Here is a 21,212-nt window from a genome sequence, read left to right on the forward strand (position 1 = left end):
ATTCAATTTCTACTGTTCTGGTTCTTTGCTGCTTGAACCCATAAATTACTTTGGGATTTAGTTTGCAATTGTGTTACCTTAGAAGTTCACCCCATACTTAATCAACCCCATAAGCCATGATCTGTGTTTTCAGGTGCCAACGAACAGGACAAAGGGCAATCCATAAGTACTAGTCACATTCAAGCGGGTTAATTCAATTTCTGCCGGTCTGGTTTTTTCCTGCTTGAATATGACCGTAAATTAGTGGGGAGTTTAGTTTGTACTCCGTATTTTTTGTTATCTGAGATGAGATGACCTAAACCAAACACTGGAATACTCGAAAACAATGAATTAGAAGAGACGACAGCCTAGTCTTCTCCTCGGCAGAAAACTAAGCAGATAGATAGAGAGGACAAGAAGAGGGAAAAGAAGAAAATATTTCAGCCCCGGCGAGCGAAAGAGACCCTGAAAAAGCCAACGCGACGCCAAATCCATTCCTCTTCCCTCTCCACAGGCTGAGACGAGACGAGACGAGGCCAAGCCCAGCCAAGCCAACACCAACACCCTAGGCGCGCGCGCGCAGTGCCGTGGCGGAGTCGCTGGGCCTCACCGGAGGCAGCGGATGGCCACGCCCACGCCCATGGCGGGCGAGGGGACGCTCGCCGCGGTGATGCCGCGGTCGCCGCCCCCGCCGGCGACGGCGGAGGCGGCCCCGGGGTCGGCCGCCGAGGCGCCGATGCTCATATTCCTCTACTTCCACAAGGCGATCCGCGCCGAGCTCGAGGGGCTGCACGGCGCCGCCGTGCGCCTCGCCACGGAGCGCGCCGGCGACGTGGCCGCGCTCGCCGACCGCTGCCGCTCCTTCGTCAACATCTACAAGCACCACTGCGACGCCGAGGACGCGGTACGGCTGCCACCGCCCTCCGTTTCATCCGAGCCCCATTTCGTTTCCCTCCCTAGTTTTTCTCTTCTCCTTCGTTTAGCTGTCGCGGATTCGGGTATTGGGGGGATGGCTGCGCCGCGGGCGCGCGCGAATTTCGTTGGGTTTTAGGGTTGCGGAATTGTTCCCCTCGGGTTTGGAGGAACTGGGCGCGCGGGATGGGGATGGAATCGTTCCAGCACTGTTAGGATCTGAATCCGGTGGACTCCATACCATGGTGCTGTAGAATCTTCTCACGGGCTAGCTTTTCTATGCAACAGTGCACGGTATTACATTGTTCGGCTGAATCTGCCTTGCTCATATGAGCAATTGGTCGCACTTTTTTGCCCTTCTGGCCTCTGATGTTGACGTAAGGAGATACTGCCCGAATTGTGTAGGCCGTGATACAATAGCCTCTCTGTTCAATTGAAACCATATTGGGAATTTTGATATTGACATCATCATGTGAGTCCTTCTGTCGTTCTTCTGTAGTGATGCTTTGTCACTTTGATTGGAGCACACAGCAACTTTTCACATATTGGATTGAGTCGGGTAGAGCTGCCTTAATTTTCAAACTGTTAGTCAGGGGCAATTGGAGGCCAGAAACTTTCTCAAAATATTATTTAAATCTGATAGTTGCCCTGCAGAATGAGAGCGAACTTTCACTAGCGCCTGTTTTAGTAGCCGAGTCTAACTGGCAATTAAATGCACCTCGATCTTCTATTTCCGCCAATATAGAAGCTCCGTGTTCAAGCACGCAACTGTTAGCACTGTTGTGAACTTGTTTTATTTGCTCGACTATTGGAAGAACCGTGGTTGTTGCTTGTTCAAAGCTGTCTTGACGGTCTATCTTTTTAATGCTATCTTTCTATGTAGTAGTTATGCAAATTAGTTTCGAGTTCTCCGTCCAATAGTTTTATGTTAAAAACACGCTCATACGTATTGTTTTGGCAATCACAGGTTATCTTTCCAGCACTTGATATTCGAGTCAAGAATGTTGCAGGGACCTATTCTCTAGAGCATAAAGGGGAACATGACCTCTTTTCCCAGCTGCTTGCTTTATTACAACTCGATATACAAAATGATGATGCCCTTCTGAGGGAACTTGCATCCTGTACAGGAGCCATACAAACATGCCTCACCCAGCATATGTCCAAGGAAGAAGAGCAGGTTGGTACCAGTTACCATCTTCACCTTTTAAATGGCCTCTTCTCATATTAATCAGTTCATATCTCTCAAGATAAGGAAAACAGTATGTTGCTCAGTCTCTTATGTTTGAACTAATTTTAATTTCTAGAACAATTGTATTTCGATGACAATCTCACTGTGAAAATTTCTTACCCATGCTCTTATTAGTAGTTTGATTAAGGCATTCTCTTGTTGTAGTTGTGTTGAGAAATCCTTAGCGAAAACATCTTATTACTAGGTTGTCCAACTGTCTTGCCCTTGTTACACTATAGTTGTCAGAATCATGATTCTACTATACGATTCTACGACTTTACGACCTAAATTGAGTGGAACGATTCAACGAACCTGCTAGGTAGAATCTAAGATTTTACGTTTCTAAAAGTTAAGATTCTACGGTTTGCGATCCTACCGTAGAGGTTCCGATCCGATTCGGAATCACGATTCTGACATCATTCATTTGAATGCTCACAATCTCCTTTACTAGGGTGCTAACGACAACCTGGCAAACTTATACTTCAAGTATTTTGAGCAATTATATGATATACTTTCCCGTTATACTCTTATTGTTAGTAATGGTAGGTCATAGGTGGAAACATAGAACCAATGGTAGTGAGACAGCTGTGGTCTTCTAGTTGCTACTCTATTGTCATTGTTTGTCATTACTAAGGGTTGGCATGGTACCAGTTTTTTTATTCTGGTTAAACGGTCGCAACAGTTCTCACTGTCATGCAGGCATTTTAGACTGTGTACTCTTCTTCTGCATTTTAGAAGTATTTACCTTATATATGAATCCTCTTGAATAAACTAGTCATAAACCTGTGCACCTGCACTTGCTGCATACGTATCTTAGTCAATACTTTATATACATCTTAGACAATATTATTGATTCATAAGATGTGCAAATAGGTAATACCTGTACATTTTTATCTGATATGCTTTACACATTTCCCTTTGACATGCACGAATTGTTTTTTTTCCTATTACAACTCTTGATTCATTACATGAATATTCCTCACCTTGTGATATGAAATCTTGCTGTATATATATGGCCTGAGTTATTCACAAAGCGACACAACATTTTCATCTCTCCGATTAATGAGCGGTTTTTAGTTTTTCTAATTTGATGTGAGGGGAAGCATCTGATTAGTAAATCTTAGGCAATACATAAAGATCTCGATTAAGCATACTCCCTCCGTCCCATGAAGGTTGTCTGAGATTTGTCAAACTTTGGATGTATCTAGACACTAAATAGTATCTAGATACATCCAAATTTTGACAAATCTCAGACAACCTTCGTGGGATGGAGGGAGTACCGGAGTATTATTTTGGCGGCAGCTCTGAACTCTCACGGACATTTTAATTCTGACCCTAATACATACTCCCTCCGTTCCTTTTTATTGACTCTGATTTAGTACAACTTTTTACTAAATCAGAGTCAATCAAAATGGAAGGGAGGTAGTACTTGTAAATTGAATAACATCGTTATGCATGTCATTAATTACTTATTGGTCTTGCATGGTCACATATATGCCTTTTTATTAACCGATTTTCCCGAATAGTTCTTGGTTAGGAGTTGTGATTCTTTTGCGAGAAAGTTAGGAGTAGTATGATTCTAGATTTTTTATTGCCATGCCTCTGTTTAGATTTTTTCTCCATTCTTTGATTTGCACTAGAGAGTACATATATACATCTATCAAGCTTCCCCTTCTCTGTGCTTTCTAGGTGGACATGCATCTAACTTTCTCCTTTTCTTTTGCACTCTAGATGTATATGCTAAGTTACTAACGCTTAAATAGATGTATATAGTAAGTCTTCTAAAAAAAGGAAAAAGATGTATATAGTCACATACATTTGGCATACAGAGTTCCATGTTCATGTAATTTGTCTAATATCTGTATAAACTATTAGAATAGTTGGTCACTGAAACTCTAATTGCAGAGGAGGTATAAACAATTAAACATGCATAAATATTTATATGATCCACGTTATGTATGTGTCGTTCTCTTTCTCCAACTGTTTGAGCATCCAGCTCGCCAATCTCCATGACATACACTTGTTGATTCTTCTTCTCTCGCTAAACATCAACCTGTCAATTAATAAAAGGAAGTAGAGTACTACCAACTGTTTGGTTTATTGAGTTGGGGTTGGACATGCTGATGCCAACGAGACCCAAGATGATACACGCTCGTCGAGTACCTGGAATACCTAGTGCACACGTTTGCTAATTACAAGACAAAGCTAGTGAGTATCAAAATAGAAGGTACATGGCCCACATATACTCGCCCTGCCAAAACTGAGTAGCAATTGAAAAAAAGGCAAAGTACATGGGACCCACCATGGAAACGAGGGCAACTCTGCTTGCCAATTTTTTGGCGGAGTTTTGCAGCGCCTTCGACTCGCCTGCAAGTTGGCAAAAAAAGCGCTTGCACGCGGCAGGTGGGTTCGGCGAGCCAATTATTTGGTAGCGATCGAAACGGTTGCCAAATCTCGTGGGCTGACCAATATTTTGGTAGGGTTAGCTTTGGTAGTAATCAAAACAGGCCCTTTCAAACATGTCTTCGTACAATACCTGGTGCAATGCAATATTATGTGCCGGACCTGGTGCAAAGTGACAAAAGTATCATCTACCAGGCGGAAAGTGCAACTTACTCTAATTTGATGATATCGTGCAATGACGTAGCCTCCAATTAGTAAACAGTATTTGGTTCTTGTATCCATTGCTGCTGTACTCTAAAGAGGCCTCTCATTATCAATGAGAAGCTTTCACTTTAGTTTGGTGAGTAGCGCAGACAGAGAAGTGGGTTGCAATATTAACGTGCATGAAGCAGAACCTATCTCTGGGAGTTTAGAAAGTGTGTTAGATTTTTTGTCGCATTATGTGTTTTGCATGGTCATGTATCTATTGCGCTCTCTGCATTCTAAGATCATATCAGATGTATTTACTCAAAATAGATAGTGTTAGTGTGGCTGATCATATTTCATACCTGTTCGTGTCTGATCATTTGAATTTTGTAGGTCTTCCCGTTGCTTACCAAGAAATTTTCGTATGAAGAACAGGCTGATTTAGTGTGGCAGTTCTTATGCAGCATTCCTGTAAACATGCTGGCGGAGTTCCTTCCATGGCTTACAGCTTCTGTTTCATCTGATGAACATGAAGATATTCGTAACTGCTTATGTAAAATAGTACCTGAAGAGAAACTTCTTCAGCAGGTCTTCACATCTGCGACTCTTTATAATTTCAGGCAATAACTTGCTTGCTGTCCTTTTAAATTTGAGTTTTACAATTTGTGAAGGTTGTGTTTACTTGGATCGAAGGGAAAGCAACAAGAGAAGTGGCGCAGAGTATCGTCAGTGATAATTTTGAAAGAAGTCATAGCTGCAAGGATGCCTCCGTTGTTGATCAAGCTGATGGTCAGGCTGACAGGTATCCCATTGATGAGATCTTGTATTGGCATAATGCTATCCGTAAAGAAATGAATGATATAGCAGAGGAGACAAGAAGTATGCAGCAGTCTGGAGATTTTGCTGATATATCAGCCTTCAATGTGAGGCTGCAGTTTATTGCAGATGTGTGCATCTTCCACAGGTATGTATCGTTGAAGCTTCACGTATTCACATATTTTTGTAAGATCCCATTGTGCAACTGTGGTACATACAATCCACTAATTTTAATATTGCTTTTTATGCAAGTTGGCATCTAGTATAGCATATGTTTTTCAATGCTTAACCTATATGTATTCACATTCCTTGTGTACCTACATATCCTGGGCTTGTTGCATGGACAGTTTGGTGGCTTATGCACTGTTTGACATTGTATGGACTGGTGACATCTAGGTTGCAAGTTTATATTAATTATCTGTTAGCTTCTTTGAAGGACTGCAAGTTTGTAAAGTAGATAATTTTCTATACTTGGTAGGAATTATGACTTATCTTAAATAACCAGATCCCAGTATTTTGCAGAACAATACAGCAATAGCAAACTGATTCATAGTTAGCATATGGTTCCACTCTTCAAGATATCTAAAGAACACCTAAATACGATGTTTATCATTGCATGATTTGGTACAAACTTATGCCGTGAGTTCGTCATTATCAAATAAATGCAGTTGTCATACTCCCATGATTTTTTTTTCTTCATCCTAGTAACATGAGATGACAAACACTACCAAATGTGCTAATTCCTCTCAAATTTAGGAACACTTAAATCTGAGAAGAGTCTGGACATATGTATTATGGTTTTAATGTACCTATAAGAATTTGTTGTGTGCATGTACTGGTGGCATGCTAGTCATATACCCATCATGTATTAGGATTACAACATGGCTTTGCCTGGCTCATTTTTGACAGTTTTCACTGGAAAAGTAGACCACATACCTTCTTTAATTTCACCCCTTGCATTTTTCTTATTATCCACAGTATCGCCGAGGATCAGGTTGTATTTCCTGCAGTCAATAGCGAATTGTCCTTCGTGCTGGAGCATGCTGAAGAAGAACGGCGATTTAACAATTTTAGACGCTTAATTCAGCAAATTCAAATGGCAGGAGCAAAATCAACTGCAGCAGAATTTTACTCCGAGTTGTGTTCACATGCTGATCAGATAATGGAGGCAATTGAGAAACACTTCTGTAATGAAGAAACCAAGGTGAGTACTAACTACTTAGTACTGATTTTGCTTGATCAATGGAACTATTGTTTTGCAAGATGAAGTTTCATATTTGGTTTAATTACCTAGGTGCTTCCCCAAGCTAGGGTTCTTTTCTCTCCTGAGAAGCAAAGGGAACTTCTATACAAAAGTCTGTGTGTCATGCCGTTGAAGCTATTGGAACGTGTTTTACCATGGTTGGTATCAAAACTGAGCGATGAGGAGGCATCTTCTTTTCTTCAGAATATGCGCTTGGCAGGTCATCTCTTTACTCTGGTTATTTTGTGCTGTTGTCTTTATGCATTAAACTTAGCTTTGAAGCTTTTTTCGGGAATTTGCTAAAAGATTCTCATGAAACAGCACCATCATCTGAAACCGCACTGGTCACACTTTTCTCTGGTTGGGCATGCAAATCTCGCTCAGAGGACAAATCCAATTCTGGAGAATATATATGCTTAACAACGGGGGCAGCAAGATGCCTGTTGGACGATGTGGATGAGCTGAAAAAATGTCAATCATTTTGTCCATGTGCTTCACGTAGCAGTGCAGATGTTGCTCTGCGTTTGGAAGATGAAAATGGCTCTAGGCCAGGCAAGCGAGGAAATGATGCTGAATCTGTTCTTGGTACTAATGGCAATTGCTGTTCTCAAATTGCTGACACTGAAGCACGCCCATGTAGCAAAAAACCTTGTTGCATTCCTGGGTTGAGAGTAGAAACCAATAACCTTGGTATTGGTTCACTGGCTTCTGCAAATTCCTATCTCTCTTTATCATACAATTCGTCTGCACCTTCATTGTATTCGAGCCTTTTTTCATGGGATACAGACACCTCATTGTCTTGTTCTGATGGCATTTCAAGGCCAATCGACACCATATTCAAATTCCACAAGGCGATTCGCAAGGATTTGGAGTATTTAGATGTTGAATCTGGAAAGCTTATTGATGGTGATGAGTCTTGCCTTCGCCAATTCATTGGAAGATTTCGTTTATTATGGGGTCTTTACAGAGCACACAGCAATGCTGAGGATGAGATTGTGTTTCCTGCTTTAGAATCAAAAGAGCCACTGCACAATGTGAGCCACTCGTACACTCTTGATCACAAGCAGGAAGAGCAATTATTTGAAGATATATCTAATGTTCTCTGTGAGCTTTCACTGCTACATGAGAGTTTGAACCAGCCTGATACTGAAGAATCAAAGGAAAACTATTTGAAATCATCTAGTGGGATAGATTTGACTAGAAAGTACAATGAGCTTGCTACAAAGCTTCAAGGAATGTGCAAGTCTATCCGGGCCGCGTTGTCTAATCATGTCCACAGAGAAGAACTTGAGCTGTGGCCATTGTTTGACAAACATTTTTCTGTGGAGGAACAAGATAAGCTTGTAGGTCGCATAATTGGTACAACAGGTGCTGAGGTCCTCCAATCAATGTTACCTTGGGTTACATCAGCACTTAATCAAGAGGAACAGAACAAGATGCTGGATACATGGAAGCAAGCAACCAAGAATACGATGTTTGGCGAGTGGCTGAATGAGTGGTGGAAGGGAGTTCCGTCTGATTCTTCGGCAGAGACATCCTCTGTTCCAGAAGGTTTGTGGAGTTGGTTTCTTATGGCATTGCCCTCTATCTCTAGCAATGTTTTCAACTTGTAATGTGCCCCATTTATTAATACCATGTCTGTCAGAATAAATTATAAATGTTACACATTGTGCTGTATATGGCTTAACATATTGGAGACAAGCAAACTAGTAATCATCAACTTTTGAGGGCCCTACCTTGGTCCAGTGAATTGTAGGTGCAATGTTGGGCTAATTTTTTTGTAAAGAAACAAGAAGACCTATCAACTGCTAATAATAATTTGGAATGTGCAAGCTATGAAGATTTATCAAAGAGCATATCTTGGGTGTTTCATAGAGAACAAACAGGCCATGAGTTAAAGTTACGGAAGTGGGTCTTACTGCTGCAGAATTATGCTACAATGAATTCATAAACATTGCTTAATTTAGTTCTGTTTGTTTGGTTTGTTAAAGTTGCTTTGGTTTTGGTTTGCTATCTTGTAAGTTTGGTGCCTTTTGGGGTCTCGGTGTTCTTCTAATACAAAATGGCGAGAATTCTGATGTGTGTTTGAGATATTTTTGTATCTAATGCTTGCTTAGTCTGGAAGTAGTTCTATGACTGGTTCCTTTTCTTATCCATTTTGTGGTTTGACAACTATTATTTGCCATTTCTATTTACAGATACTCATTCGCAAGACAAGCTTGACCAGAATGACCCGACGTTCAAGCCTGGTTGGAAGGACATCTTTCGAATGAACCAGAGTGAACTTGAGGCAGAGGTGCGAAAGGTTTCAAGAGACCCTACACTTGATCCAAGGCGAAAGGCCTATCTAATCCAAAATCTCATGACTAGGTTTGTCGTCTTCATATTTCAGTAAACTATTTGTTAAGAATTATTTTAGGGAAAACATATATTGATACATGTGCATCCCAGCCGCTGGATAGCTGCTCAGCAAAAGCTACCAGATCAAAGATTAGAAGAGTGCAGTGGAGGGGCTGGTATACCTGGATGTGTTTCTTCATACCGCGACCAGGAGAAGCAAATATTTGGTTGTGAGCACTACAAAAGGAATTGTAAGCTTGTTGCCGCTTGCTGTAACAAGCTGTTCACGTGCAGATTCTGCCATGATAAAGTTAGCGACCATACAATGGAAAGGTAAATTCTGTATTCTGCAAAAACACTTGACTGGTTTTCATGTTGTTACTACTGAAGGGTACTTAATACTGCGCTACTGTCTGGTCATGCACTCATGCTAGAGTGCATTGATCCTTTTTCTGTAAGCCCAATTTCATCTGCTAATCAGCATCTAGTAAAGAATAACGAAAATACATAGAAAACTGAGAGAAACTTGCAGTTTCTTTCTTCATGAAAAATATAAATTTCTCACATTTTTATGAGTAGTTTTTCCATTTACATTTCTGATTTGATATCTTATTTATCCCTTTTCTTGCATACTTAATACATATAGTTGGCTTTGCTTGTACATATGTGGTTGCATTATTAATGTGAACAAATAAGTATGAATTCGATCTGAGCTGAAATCTTTCTGTTCCTTGACCTTTCTATTCATTTCTATGACCGTTCAGCATGCTCCTGCGGCGCTTCACCTAGCAGTAATATATAGAATGTAAATTAATGAATATAAATTCTTGTATTCTCAGGAAGAAAAAGTAACTTTACTAGTGTACATTCTTTTCTCCAGACCATTTCAATCATATCAAAACGTAAATGTACCAATGTTACTTGCTACCTGTAGGAAAGCAACACAGGAGATGATGTGCATGGTTTGTCTGAAGGTTCAACCTGTCGGTCCAAATTGCCAAACTCCATCTTGCAATGGGCTATCCATGGCAAAGTATTACTGTAATATCTGCAAATTTTTCGATGACGAAAGGTAACATTCACCAACATTATTTAAAGATCATTCTCTGGTATGAAATTGGCACTGGGATAAGATTCTTTGTGGCATTCAACAACTGACATGCGTTTTTACTCTTGTTTATAGACCAATATATTGTTTTGGTGTTAGTTTCTATGTATTTTCGTGACATGTAGGACACCCACATCCGAATCCGAACTCAAATTCAGATTGGATTGCATCAAAGTTTGTCATTGACATTATTTATATCTGAAAAATACTAAGCTCGTATGTACCTGTAGTCAGTAACAATAGAGATCATGCAAAAAACTGAGGAATATCTGTACATCTAATAGAGAGCAGGCACAACCAGTACTGCTGCCAACAGTTCCGTAAGATATTTTCGCCAGGGAATATATATAGTGCAAACCTGTTCTGTTCACCTATGAAATTGTCAGAGAAAAATAAAATTGAAAAATAGCCAATCTTTGGTAAACAAAATAGTCTGTTGAATGTACTACCTTTTGAATTGAAGCTGAAACTTCATATTGTTTTGAGAAACACGTTTGAGGGATTTGATTACTTCTCTTAAGTTTTCCAGATAACGAATTTTTTTTATCTCTCTTAGAATCTACCTTCACCATGTTATTGTTTATCCTAGCTATTGGTTTCCAATAATTATGCTCGGTATATATTAGTTGGCTTCATCATGAAAAAGGCATCAGCAGACCCTTAAGAAGAAACAACACGTTGCTGGATTCTTAAATATTTGGATGTCACCCTGGGTTAATTTTGCCAATGCTGTGCTTAGTTGTCCAAATGCAATAATGCAAATTAGATCCTGTTGGTTTGCCAAGTGCACATGCTGTACCATAGGCAACATACTGGAGATTGAAATCTGGGTATTATATGTTTTTATGGTAAGCAATAGTCTCTGCTGATGCTGGGATATTTTACAGGACTGTGTACCATTGTCCGTTTTGTAATCTGTGTCGTCTTGGGAAAGGTCTTGGTGTTGATTTCTTCCATTGCATGAAGTGCAATTGCTGCCTTGGAATGAAACTAACAGAACACAAATGTCGGGAGAAAGGGCTAGAGACAAACTGTCCAATCTGCTGTGACTTTCTATTTACATCAAGCGCGGCGGTTAGAGCTCTTCCGTGTGGCCACTTCATGCATTCAGCTTGCTTTCAGGTACTAGCATCTGCTAACATAATCATGCAATTTTTTTATATATCCTCTGGTGTCAAACATGCTTCTGACAATTTTCAATCCCAGGCATACACATGTAGTCACTACACTTGTCCTATCTGCTGCAAATCCTTGGGAGATATGGCGGTAAGCTACATCATTTTTATGGAGTTACAGATATTTTTCAGTTTACGTGAATGAGTGTATCTTCATCTTGAGTCCCATAATTTGTTTTCACATTCTTAGTGAACGATTTTTTCTCTTTTTTTGTCCTTCATCTGAAGGGCATTCGACCAAGCTGATACAACTTTCCATGAAATGAAAGCAAAAACTGTACTCCGTAACTTTTTTCCGTTAGTTCAAAACTGGAAGCATGTACATCCATTCGAGGGCAACCCAATAAAAATGTTCTATCTCTTCTGTTGTATTTTATGATGTTTTTCTAGAGATACCTCTAATCCTGACGCCTGAGGGTGACTTCACCTGTGCTCTTGTTGTTTAAAATTGTTCCCAAGATGCCAAAATACACACTCAGATCTTTTTGCTCGAGCCACGCTGAGTGATGAATGATTCCTCCCCAGTTCATGAACGTTTTCTTCTACGTAGATAAATTTCAGTATTTTCTGAGAAAGGAAAGAGGAAGTGTTATATTTTATTGCCATTAAGTGAGAAGCCAACCAAAACCCACCAGCTTTTAGCTTGTTTGAGGTATAGCTGCCAATCGATTAGCTTCCGTAACACCATTTTGTCCAATAAGTATCTGATTATTACCATAATAATCTCAGAATAGTGTGGAAATCTTAATGGTTTTCAATTGTTTTAGTTATTCCCTTAACTTAATCTGGTGTAGACTACATGCTGTAGAGGTAAACAAACTACTGGCATAACTTACAACATCAACACTATAATGGCTGTTGCTTGTGAGCTGATTGTCTTAAACTTTAAAGCAACTTTATGATTCTTACGGAACTGATATCTTTCTCCATTTGTCTATGTGCAGGTGTACTTTGGCATGCTTGATGCGCTGTTGGCTGCTGAAGAGCTTCCAGAGGAATACCGTGATAGGTGCCAGGTATTTAAGCTCTTCTATTCTTGGGTTTCATTATTTTTATCCGCTGCACAGATGTGGTATTTATATTTTGTTGCACTATTCCTCCAGGATATTCTTTGTAATGACTGTGAAAGAAAAGGGAGATCTCAATTTCATTGGCTGTACCACAAATGCGGCTCCTGTGGTTCTTACAATACCAGAGTCATTAAAACTGATACGGCAGATTGTTCTATGCCAAACTAGTAGAGGGGAATATTCTTTCTTTTGTTTAGTTTGTATCTCTGTAAATAGTCTTACAGAAGCTTGTGTAGCATAGCTACTGGAGTATATTTTTTCATCCCATAGCCAGTCATTTTTGTCAAGCATAGCGTGCAATTTACTAGGCGTAGTGCTACTAGTTGTAAAAATGGACACCGGACTGAACTTCATCCTGTCAGGTACATCCTGCCCCAAAGCCTCAGTGTCCACGTCAAAGTATACATACACACTATACAGTACACACAAATGCCGACGCGATTACATAATCCTTCTATTGGATGGGTGGTTCCACTCGTTCAAACGACCATTTTTACGCATCATTCTTGTGTTCCTCACATACGTACTTGAAATGGTTGATTGAATTTCTCCTTGAAATGTTATTACTTGCAGCCTTCTCTTTCAAACTATTTCCTATTTTGGTCGCTTGGATGGGTGAAAGCCGATACCCCAAGAACGTTCCTTTCAATCTAAAAAAAGAAAACGTTTCCTTTCATCGCATCCTTGCTAAGATACGGTCCAGCCTGTACCCATAGTAAAATCAGGCTCTTGTGGCATCCAAACAAATTTATACGTCAATACACCTCTAAATCTCCTCATTTTAAATAGACTTTCTGAATTCAGATTTAGTCGCACACGAACGCTACAAGATAATACTCTTTCCATATCGGTTTATTAGTCTTACACGTGTACCTAGATTGTCAATTTAACCTATGTAATATCACTATATAACACAAAAGTTATACCATCAGAAAATGTAACATCTAAAGTTTCTAGTGATATACTATCTCCGTTTTAAGGAATAAGGCGCACGCGTATTTCAAAACGAAATTTGATCATAAAAGTTGAGCAACAAAATCTTGATTATATTATATGTAATTACTATCGTTGGATTCGTATTGAAAAACACTTCTTAATGATAGTAATTTCATACAAACAACCTTTACCTATTTGAAGTAATTCTTTATCAAATAAAAAACACGTACGAGGGCACCTTAATGCTTGAAAACGGAGGTAGTACGATTTTGTAATTTATGTCACATATTAAGTTGGTTAAATTGATCACCTAGAGCTGCAGGTAAAACTAATAAATCGATATGGAGGGAATGGAGAGAGTACTACCAAACTGCAAGGTTAGCACATATGGTTTGATTGATCTTACTCCCTCTATGTCAAAATGCAGTATATCTTTTTTTTTTTGGAAATCAAAGGTGTAGAGTTCGATCAAATATGTAGAAACATATATCAATATCTACAGTCTCAAATCAATATTGTTATATTTTTGATATATTTGGTTAAACTTCACGACTCTTGGAAAAAAGTAATATGCACTTTTGGCATAAGAGAGAGAACATTTCTTTGTTTTGGGCCACTTATCATGTACTCCCTCCTTTCGGATTAAATCGACGCGAGCAGTGTAGAAAAAGTAGCTTATGCATTCGATTAAACCTGAACTGAGGTAGTACTACTAGACCGACATGTGCGCTTCGCCGTTCCACCTGCCTAGCATTGTTGTACGGTGTGGCTGACGCGGTGTATCCATGAGCTTTTTGGTTTGGGACAATATGCGTAATGGATTGAGAAGTGGAAGCATGCCCGATAGGGCGTACCGCAACAACCTGATAGTGCCCACTAGTAGTAACCTTGAGCCGACTGGTATATCTGTAATGAAGAGAGGAGAATTTATCAACCGGGCTTAGGGTAGGGAGCGGATTTTAGCATTCTTAGATCATAACAGGCGGGAGTGGTGTTTTGGAACATGGGAGCATATGCTCTCTATATTTTGAAATGCATCTTACACATATTTTAAATTTCAAAAAAATTGAAACAAATAATTCGCAAGTACATCTTCACGTGCTATACGCTCACAAAGCCGTTTAATAAAAAATGAACTTATCATGTGATGTGTGTAAAAAAGATAAAATTCAGTGCTGAAAACAATGCTTTTCACATGATAAGTTTTTTTTTTTTTTTACATAGGCCACAAAAAATATTATTTTTTCGTGAAACTTGACGCATACACATATATTATAGAGATGTACATGTACAATTTTTTGTCAAAATTTTTCCACACATCAAAATATGTTTTGTTGGTAGAGGGAGCATACGCACCCGGGAGCCGAATTGAATTTCCGATAACAGGCTCCATTTTAAACCTTAAGATAAGGAAATAAGACATTAGCCAAGGGACAGCCTGCCTAGATGATATGGTTTATATGAGGGTCGGTATTTGTTTCTTTCGGACAGGAAAAAAAGAGATATAAAGCATGACCTTGCTTATGGAAGTTATTTTTGCCAAAGAAGCTCTAACGCAATCTTCATTATCTCATGCCAAGATATAAGCCATATTATTCCAAAGTATATACTGAACCAGTACAACTTGACTCAACACATAGACTCAACATACTGCCATTTTCAAAGCCGCATACACTTTTATCTAAATGAGAGAGTGCCACATCATCTGATCCAACGGCCAAAAATCAAGAGGCCTGGATGGAGCTCCTCATGTGCAAGAATGTTTTAAAGAGATAGATGAACCTCAGGTGAACAAGCTGAACACTGTATTAGCAAATTCGTCCAGAGGAAAACTCTTGTATTAGAACCGAAGTCTTGGCAAGTTAAAAATTCATCAAGAACTTAGAGCCCATTATCTAATAGCAAGAAATAAGGAGCAAACCAGTAAGAATTGGACTCGATAAGACAGAAGGTGCGTTATTAGAACACATGCTTCCGAATTAGCATTCAACAAGTATTTCCTAAAACCTAAAGATGTGCTTCCGAATTTTCATTCGACAAGTAATTCAAGAATACATTAATGTGATTCTTAGTTTGTACACATTATTGTTTCAGCAATACTTAATGAATGATTGCTTATATGCTACAACATATTTGGCAGATACCAGAATAAGTGTGCTCCCTAAGGATAATTTATTTGCTACCATACAAGGTTTTGGGTATCACATTACACCTGACATGCTTCAACTTCTGGAGAACAAAGTTTCGTAAACCAACATAATTGCTTCAACTATCACTTAATAGAATAACGGTATTTTGGAACTAGAAATAGTTCCCATCTTAACAAAAAAGAATGTTTCTTAGTACCTATGCACATGCTTCCTTTAATCAGTACGCAAAATTTGCTTCCAAATTACAGTACCAATAAGACGATGCATACGATGCGCTATTTTTCTGGTTCTTGTGATGGAATTGAAGCATAGAGGAAGCGGCAGAGTACAAAAATTTCAGGGAGATCAGACGTGATATGCGGCAACGTTACAACTGAACAGTCTTAATTAGGAGACACCACGACCAGACGCACTGCATGCTTCTAATCCGACGGAAGAAAACTAGTCCAATGGATAATTAGGATCGGACGCCGATTCTAGTGCTTACCTAGCAGATGAATAACAGATGTATAGCATTGCCCCACAAAAGAAGACAACAGATAAAATTAGTTTTATCATTAAACCATGTAGTAGCTTATATGAGTGGCCGTATTACTTGTGACAGAGTTTCACCTAAATTGAGCACCATTCCTTCGACATTGCCCTTAATACTGATGCAGCCACTGAGTTCACCATCGGCCTGCTTCTCAACACAGATGTTCATCAGAACATCTTCGCCAAACACACTCTTGGCGTAAAGATTGGCGGCTATAAGTCCGCAGTCTCCATCAAGTGCCCACCTGAAATCACAGTTAAGATATGAGTAGAGAAGCTAGCATATGAAGTACAAATGGTACAAACGTTAGCAATTCAACTAGCAGCGGAACGCAAGATTCAAGCATACTCTGGTCATAGCAGCTTAGCAATTGGGCTTGGCTTGCTTCCATTCTTACTCCTCCATTTCTATACTAGTTGTCGCTGATTTAGTAAAAGTCATATTTTGCCATACAAAATTAAATTATGAAGTTTCCACTATGTCTGTTTGGACAGTCGTAGAATATGCATGGCTGGAAAGGATAGTAAAGTATAAAATGATTAAAAAAGAGGATGGGCCATTTTGAGCTCTTGTGTGTGCAATTCTGGTTTGGTGAGATGAAGACCTTAATTACTACATAACTTCTAGTTTGTGTGATATAAAGCTCAGTTCATATTACATCCGAATATTAGGCTGCAAACCTTGGAAAGAAACAGTAAGTTACCTTAGCCTAAATGTACCTTAATGCTGAAAGGGACAATTCTGGTAAAAAGCCATTAATCTAATATATCTAGAATACATAAACATTTAACTAGTAACAAATCGTGAAATTCGAATTCATGGTTGTGTTAATAAGAGATATATCAAGCTTTTGCGTATGACTACAGGCATTTTTGAGAAAAATGTATTATTAATGCATCAAAGCACCAAAAATTGTACTCTGTAGATCAACGTGAAAGGCCATTTCTCTTTCAGACTTACAGTGGTGTTAGACATGTCATGTTTGTTGACTTGATTATATGGTTCAGGAATTCCCTCTCATCATGAAGCACCGTGTTAACCTTCAACTGATGAAAAGGAAAGAATATCAGTAGTATACACCAACACATAAGATTTGCACGAAAAAGGAGCATGGCCATGAAAATTATTTGGTGAAATATAGAGCATCTTCATATTAGTATGACAAGAATGTAGCTGTATAAAGAAGAACATATTTATTTAAATAACATGTGATAGTAGTACTCGCTAATTTATGGCCACCCATAGAAAATGCTAGAAAGACATGCACTGTTCAGTAGAGTACAATACAATGAAATAAAAGCAGCAATCTTGCAAATTCAAAAATTACAGAACTAGCTATGGTACCTTATATTGAAACAGAGACTCTATCCACATATTCCGAAAAGCAATATCAGTGCATGTAGCAGGCGACATGTAATCCAGGATGTTAATTAAAATAACTTTTAGGACCTCTGAATGCTCCTTTCCATCAGTAGTTTCATAAAAGATATGACCAAGTATGACTGCACTGTTCGCTGTAGTAATCTCGATGTTAACCTGAATTTGCTTGCTTTCCTGAGGAGCCAAGGTGTAGTTCTCAGAGCGGTCAGTAATTATCACATTTTTACCCTCTGTTACAAACTCCAAGCACAAGTTCTGAAGTGCTTCGTTTGTTCGGTTTATGACTGTAACATCAACTACTGCATTGTAATAGTATTGATTAACCATAACATATGCTTCAGCATAGACAGGATCACTGAACCCCGTCAGCTGAACAAGGCGTTTCAGTCTATTTGCATCATCTGCACCCGTCATAACATCAACAGTTATAGATTTTAAATAATCTCGATAATCATCATCCAACTCACGTTGGTTCAATGCCTACACGAATAAATGCAAAAAGAAATTTATATTGTACGGAAAATTGCAGAAGAATAAATTGTCACACTCTTGTAGAGATGAAACCTATGGCTTTGTTACCACTCTGATAATACAGCAAGATAACTAACATAGATTTGTTATGCCTCTGATTACAGTGTAAAAAAAGTCTCCAGTTCATGTATTGCCATATTTAATGATAAGGTCAACCTTTATGCCACATACCGACAATGCGGCCCATGTCTCTTTATACTCAACATATATGAACTCCTGTTGAAGGATGCACTCCTGTTATGATTTAACATCAAGCAGGGAATTTTTCTTCTATGATCATATAAAAGTTTATTAATATAATACCTACAGAATTGAAACATTCTTAAAAGTTTCAAATGATTCAACCTATCAACCATAACAACTATTCCAACAGAAAACTTCTAGTCGAGCCATTAACTATCCATGACAATAGAAGGTCAATATAAAACTAAAGGAGGTCCTGTAATGAAAAGGAAGATCAGGAAAAGGACCATGACCAGTGGACATTTCACTATATTTGTTTAAACATAATCACCATAAAGAACATGAGCAAGACTTGTTTAAACATATCTCAAAAACCAGAAATACTGTGTACATCATAACAAAGCGCTTTTGAAAATAAGTAACTGTAAACTCAGGTGACGATTCTGTTTCTAGTTCTTCCACCGAATGATATAATATACACCTGAACAATTCATTATACTCAATAAAAATTTAATTGGACTTTAATTTGGGTGAATACAACATGTCTCCAGAATGTTCTACTATACTGGTTACTGTGTATCAAGGCATGCTTCCTTTCAAAATCTTTCATCATTCTACAGTTTAGTTGAAATTTGGTGAATTAGTAAGCAATATTAACATCAGGCAGTAAAAATGGATTTAGGATTTAGGAATTCCACGAAAACCAAAACAAGAGAAGCCAGAAGTAATTTTTCTCTTACCCTCCTCTTCAGGTGGTAGAAATCAATGGGGTCATCAGGTTGCGCATGGGAAATCGGTGCCTTGATCTTCATCTTCTCAGCAAGCATCTCTGCAAAGCTCTGACGGAATGACAGCAACCAAACCTTCTTTACATCAACACTAGAATTACAAAGCAACTTCACACAGATCACAATCCTATTATACCAGTCCCGGTCAACAGGGTGGCGAGCGCAAAAGGACTGGCCCAGCTGCAGAAAGGACACCATGATCAACAAGGACTCTGTAGATGCCTTATTTACTTCAACCTTAGAAGGCTGAACCTCTTCCAGCCTCAGCACAAGCTTGGTAAGTGTACATGCAACAACGGCAGCCAAGTGAAAATCACCTGACACCACGAGAGATCTGAGATACTTTTTGGAAGCCAGCAACCCATGAGCAATTGGAGCAGAAATGGCAGCATTTGCGGCAAAAATATGTGTGGCATAGGCGTCATCTGCAAGAACGGTAGATCTTTTAGAACACGCAGTACATGAATTCATCATTGGATGGGCTGGCTTCGATGTATCGGTCGACTCCCTTTCGTCAGATACAGAGTAGAATGACAGATCTCCAATGCTCTGCTTTATGGTAGATATGGCACTCTCAACCTCATATACCGAAAACGAGTACTCCGCAAGCATCCAGAGAGCACGTGAACAGACAAAGGATTCTTGGATCTGACCGAATGCAGAAAACAACCTCTGTATCATGGACTCACGCAGCATGGGGTTGGTCTCCATGATCTCACGCACAAAAAGAACGACATCACACGCTATGGCACCGTTACTTTCACCAAGGAAGTCCACAAGGAGCTGCACCACCGATCCGGCCACTTGAGGGTGCTCCACAGCACAGGCATGGATTGCCTGCACCAGCATCTGATGGTACTCGCCGGCTTCCTCAAGCTCAATTCCCTGCATCTTAACAACCTCCTTCTTGAGATATAGCACCACCTCCTGCACATTTCGTGCAGCGAGCAAACCAAGCACCACATCGAGCACCTTCCTTCTGATATCCACATTGGGGATCGCGAGTGAGTGAAGCACGTCCATGACAAAATTGACCATCACATGACGGTGTGAGGTGCAGAGCTCATTGAGGCGGTCCAGGATAACGAGCTTCACGTTGTTATCACTCTGGGAAGTGAGCAGCTTGCAGTACGTCTTGGCAGCGACTTGGACTACAGAGATCGGCCGGGAGGACAGGGACAAGAGTGTGCCGGCGCACTTGTATTGGACAGCAGCAGTTCTGCAATTGGACAGGATGGAGAAGATGATCTTCATGTACCCACCCTCACCAGAGTGGTCCAAAGAGCGGCATACCTTGTTGCAAATGAGGTCGAGGGCAGCCATCTGGAGCGGGTCAGGCCACTTAGCGACGTGGGGGGCGTTGTCAAGCAGGTAACTGACGGCGAGGTCCTGTGCGCAGTCGCATAGGAAGACGAAAGCGGTCCTCCTGACATCAGCATCCTGATCGAACGCGACAGCACGCAGCACGAGGTTGCACATGTCGGCGTATGGGAGGGGCATGTGACCGCGAGGCAGGTGGTATACTGCTAAGACTGCGGATAGAGCATGGCGGCGGACAAAACCCTGCTCGTGCTCGAGGTTGGCGATGATGCAAGGCAGAAGCGGGTGGAGCAGCTCGGGCTCACGGAAGCGGCAGAGCAGCCGCAGCGTGATGGCGCGGACGTACTCGTTGCGCTTTTCCAGGTTGTAGCGGAAGTACTTCACGAAGAGCACGATATCCGGGCAGACCTCGCCAGCGGCAGCGTCCCGCTTGTCGATGATCTCGAGGTAGAGGAAGAAGAGCTTCTCAAAGATCGGCTCCCTGCGGGGGAGGACGTAGAGGGTGAGCGTGCGTAAGAGGGCCGGGAGCGTGGTGCCGTTGAGGAGGAGCATGATGGCGAGCTTCATGGCGGCGATCTTGGCAGCGACGTCGCTGCCCTGGAGGTCGACCATGACCTTCTCTACCACGTCGGGGGAGCCCTCGTCGAAGTGCACAAGGAGGGTGCAGGGTTTCTCGCCCATGGTCCCCCCCCCCCCCTACCCGTTTATCTCACCATTAAGCTGTTATTAAATGGTTATTATTTATTTATTAGTCTAATTACATCCTGAGACTAGTCACAATGGAAAGTATCATATAGTAGTATCATGCATATGATGCTACTGTACGATACTATCTTCACAATGCATAGTAGTAGTATCATGTAGTAGTATCATATGTTACATGTATTTAATGATTTGTAGAATCTCAATACAAAAGTGTGTACAAGATT

The 21,212-nt window shown here is 40.2% G+C and overlaps 2 protein-coding genes across 2 annotated transcripts; one reads left to right on the top strand and one right to left on the bottom strand.

The window, feature by feature from the left end:
• The first annotated feature begins 601 nt into the window (after positions 1 to 601).
• Positions 602 to 12,963, top strand: LOC124681653 (zinc finger protein BRUTUS-like). Its single transcript, XM_047216523.1, has 14 exons — positions 602 to 883; positions 1,859 to 2,068; positions 5,102 to 5,296; positions 5,380 to 5,672; positions 6,503 to 6,728; positions 6,819 to 6,987; positions 7,089 to 8,318; positions 8,966 to 9,137; positions 9,219 to 9,440; positions 10,042 to 10,179; positions 11,103 to 11,337; positions 11,422 to 11,481; positions 12,335 to 12,406; positions 12,494 to 12,963. The coding sequence occupies exons 1-14, from the start codon at positions 602 to 604 to the stop codon at positions 12,626 to 12,628; spliced, it is 3,639 nt and encodes a 1,212-aa protein (XP_047072479.1). The 3' UTR covers positions 12,629 to 12,963.
• A 3,157-nt stretch (positions 12,964 to 16,120) lies between these two features.
• On the bottom strand, positions 16,121 to 20,964 carry LOC124681648 (coatomer subunit beta-1-like). Its single transcript, XM_047216519.1, has 4 exons — positions 18,916 to 20,964; positions 17,426 to 17,941; positions 17,042 to 17,127; positions 16,121 to 16,325 (listed from the first exon to the last, which is right to left on the bottom strand). Exons 1-4 carry the CDS (start codon positions 20,962 to 20,964, stop codon positions 16,121 to 16,123), a joined length of 2,856 nt encoding a protein of 951 aa, XP_047072475.1.
• Between the last annotated feature and the right edge of the window lie 248 nt (positions 20,965 to 21,212).

This window comes from Lolium rigidum, unplaced genomic scaffold, assembly GCF_022539505.1.
Source record: "Lolium rigidum isolate FL_2022 unplaced genomic scaffold, APGP_CSIRO_Lrig_0.1 contig_5106_1, whole genome shotgun sequence".
In the NCBI taxonomy this organism is placed as follows: domain Eukaryota; kingdom Viridiplantae; phylum Streptophyta; class Magnoliopsida; order Poales; family Poaceae; genus Lolium; species Lolium rigidum.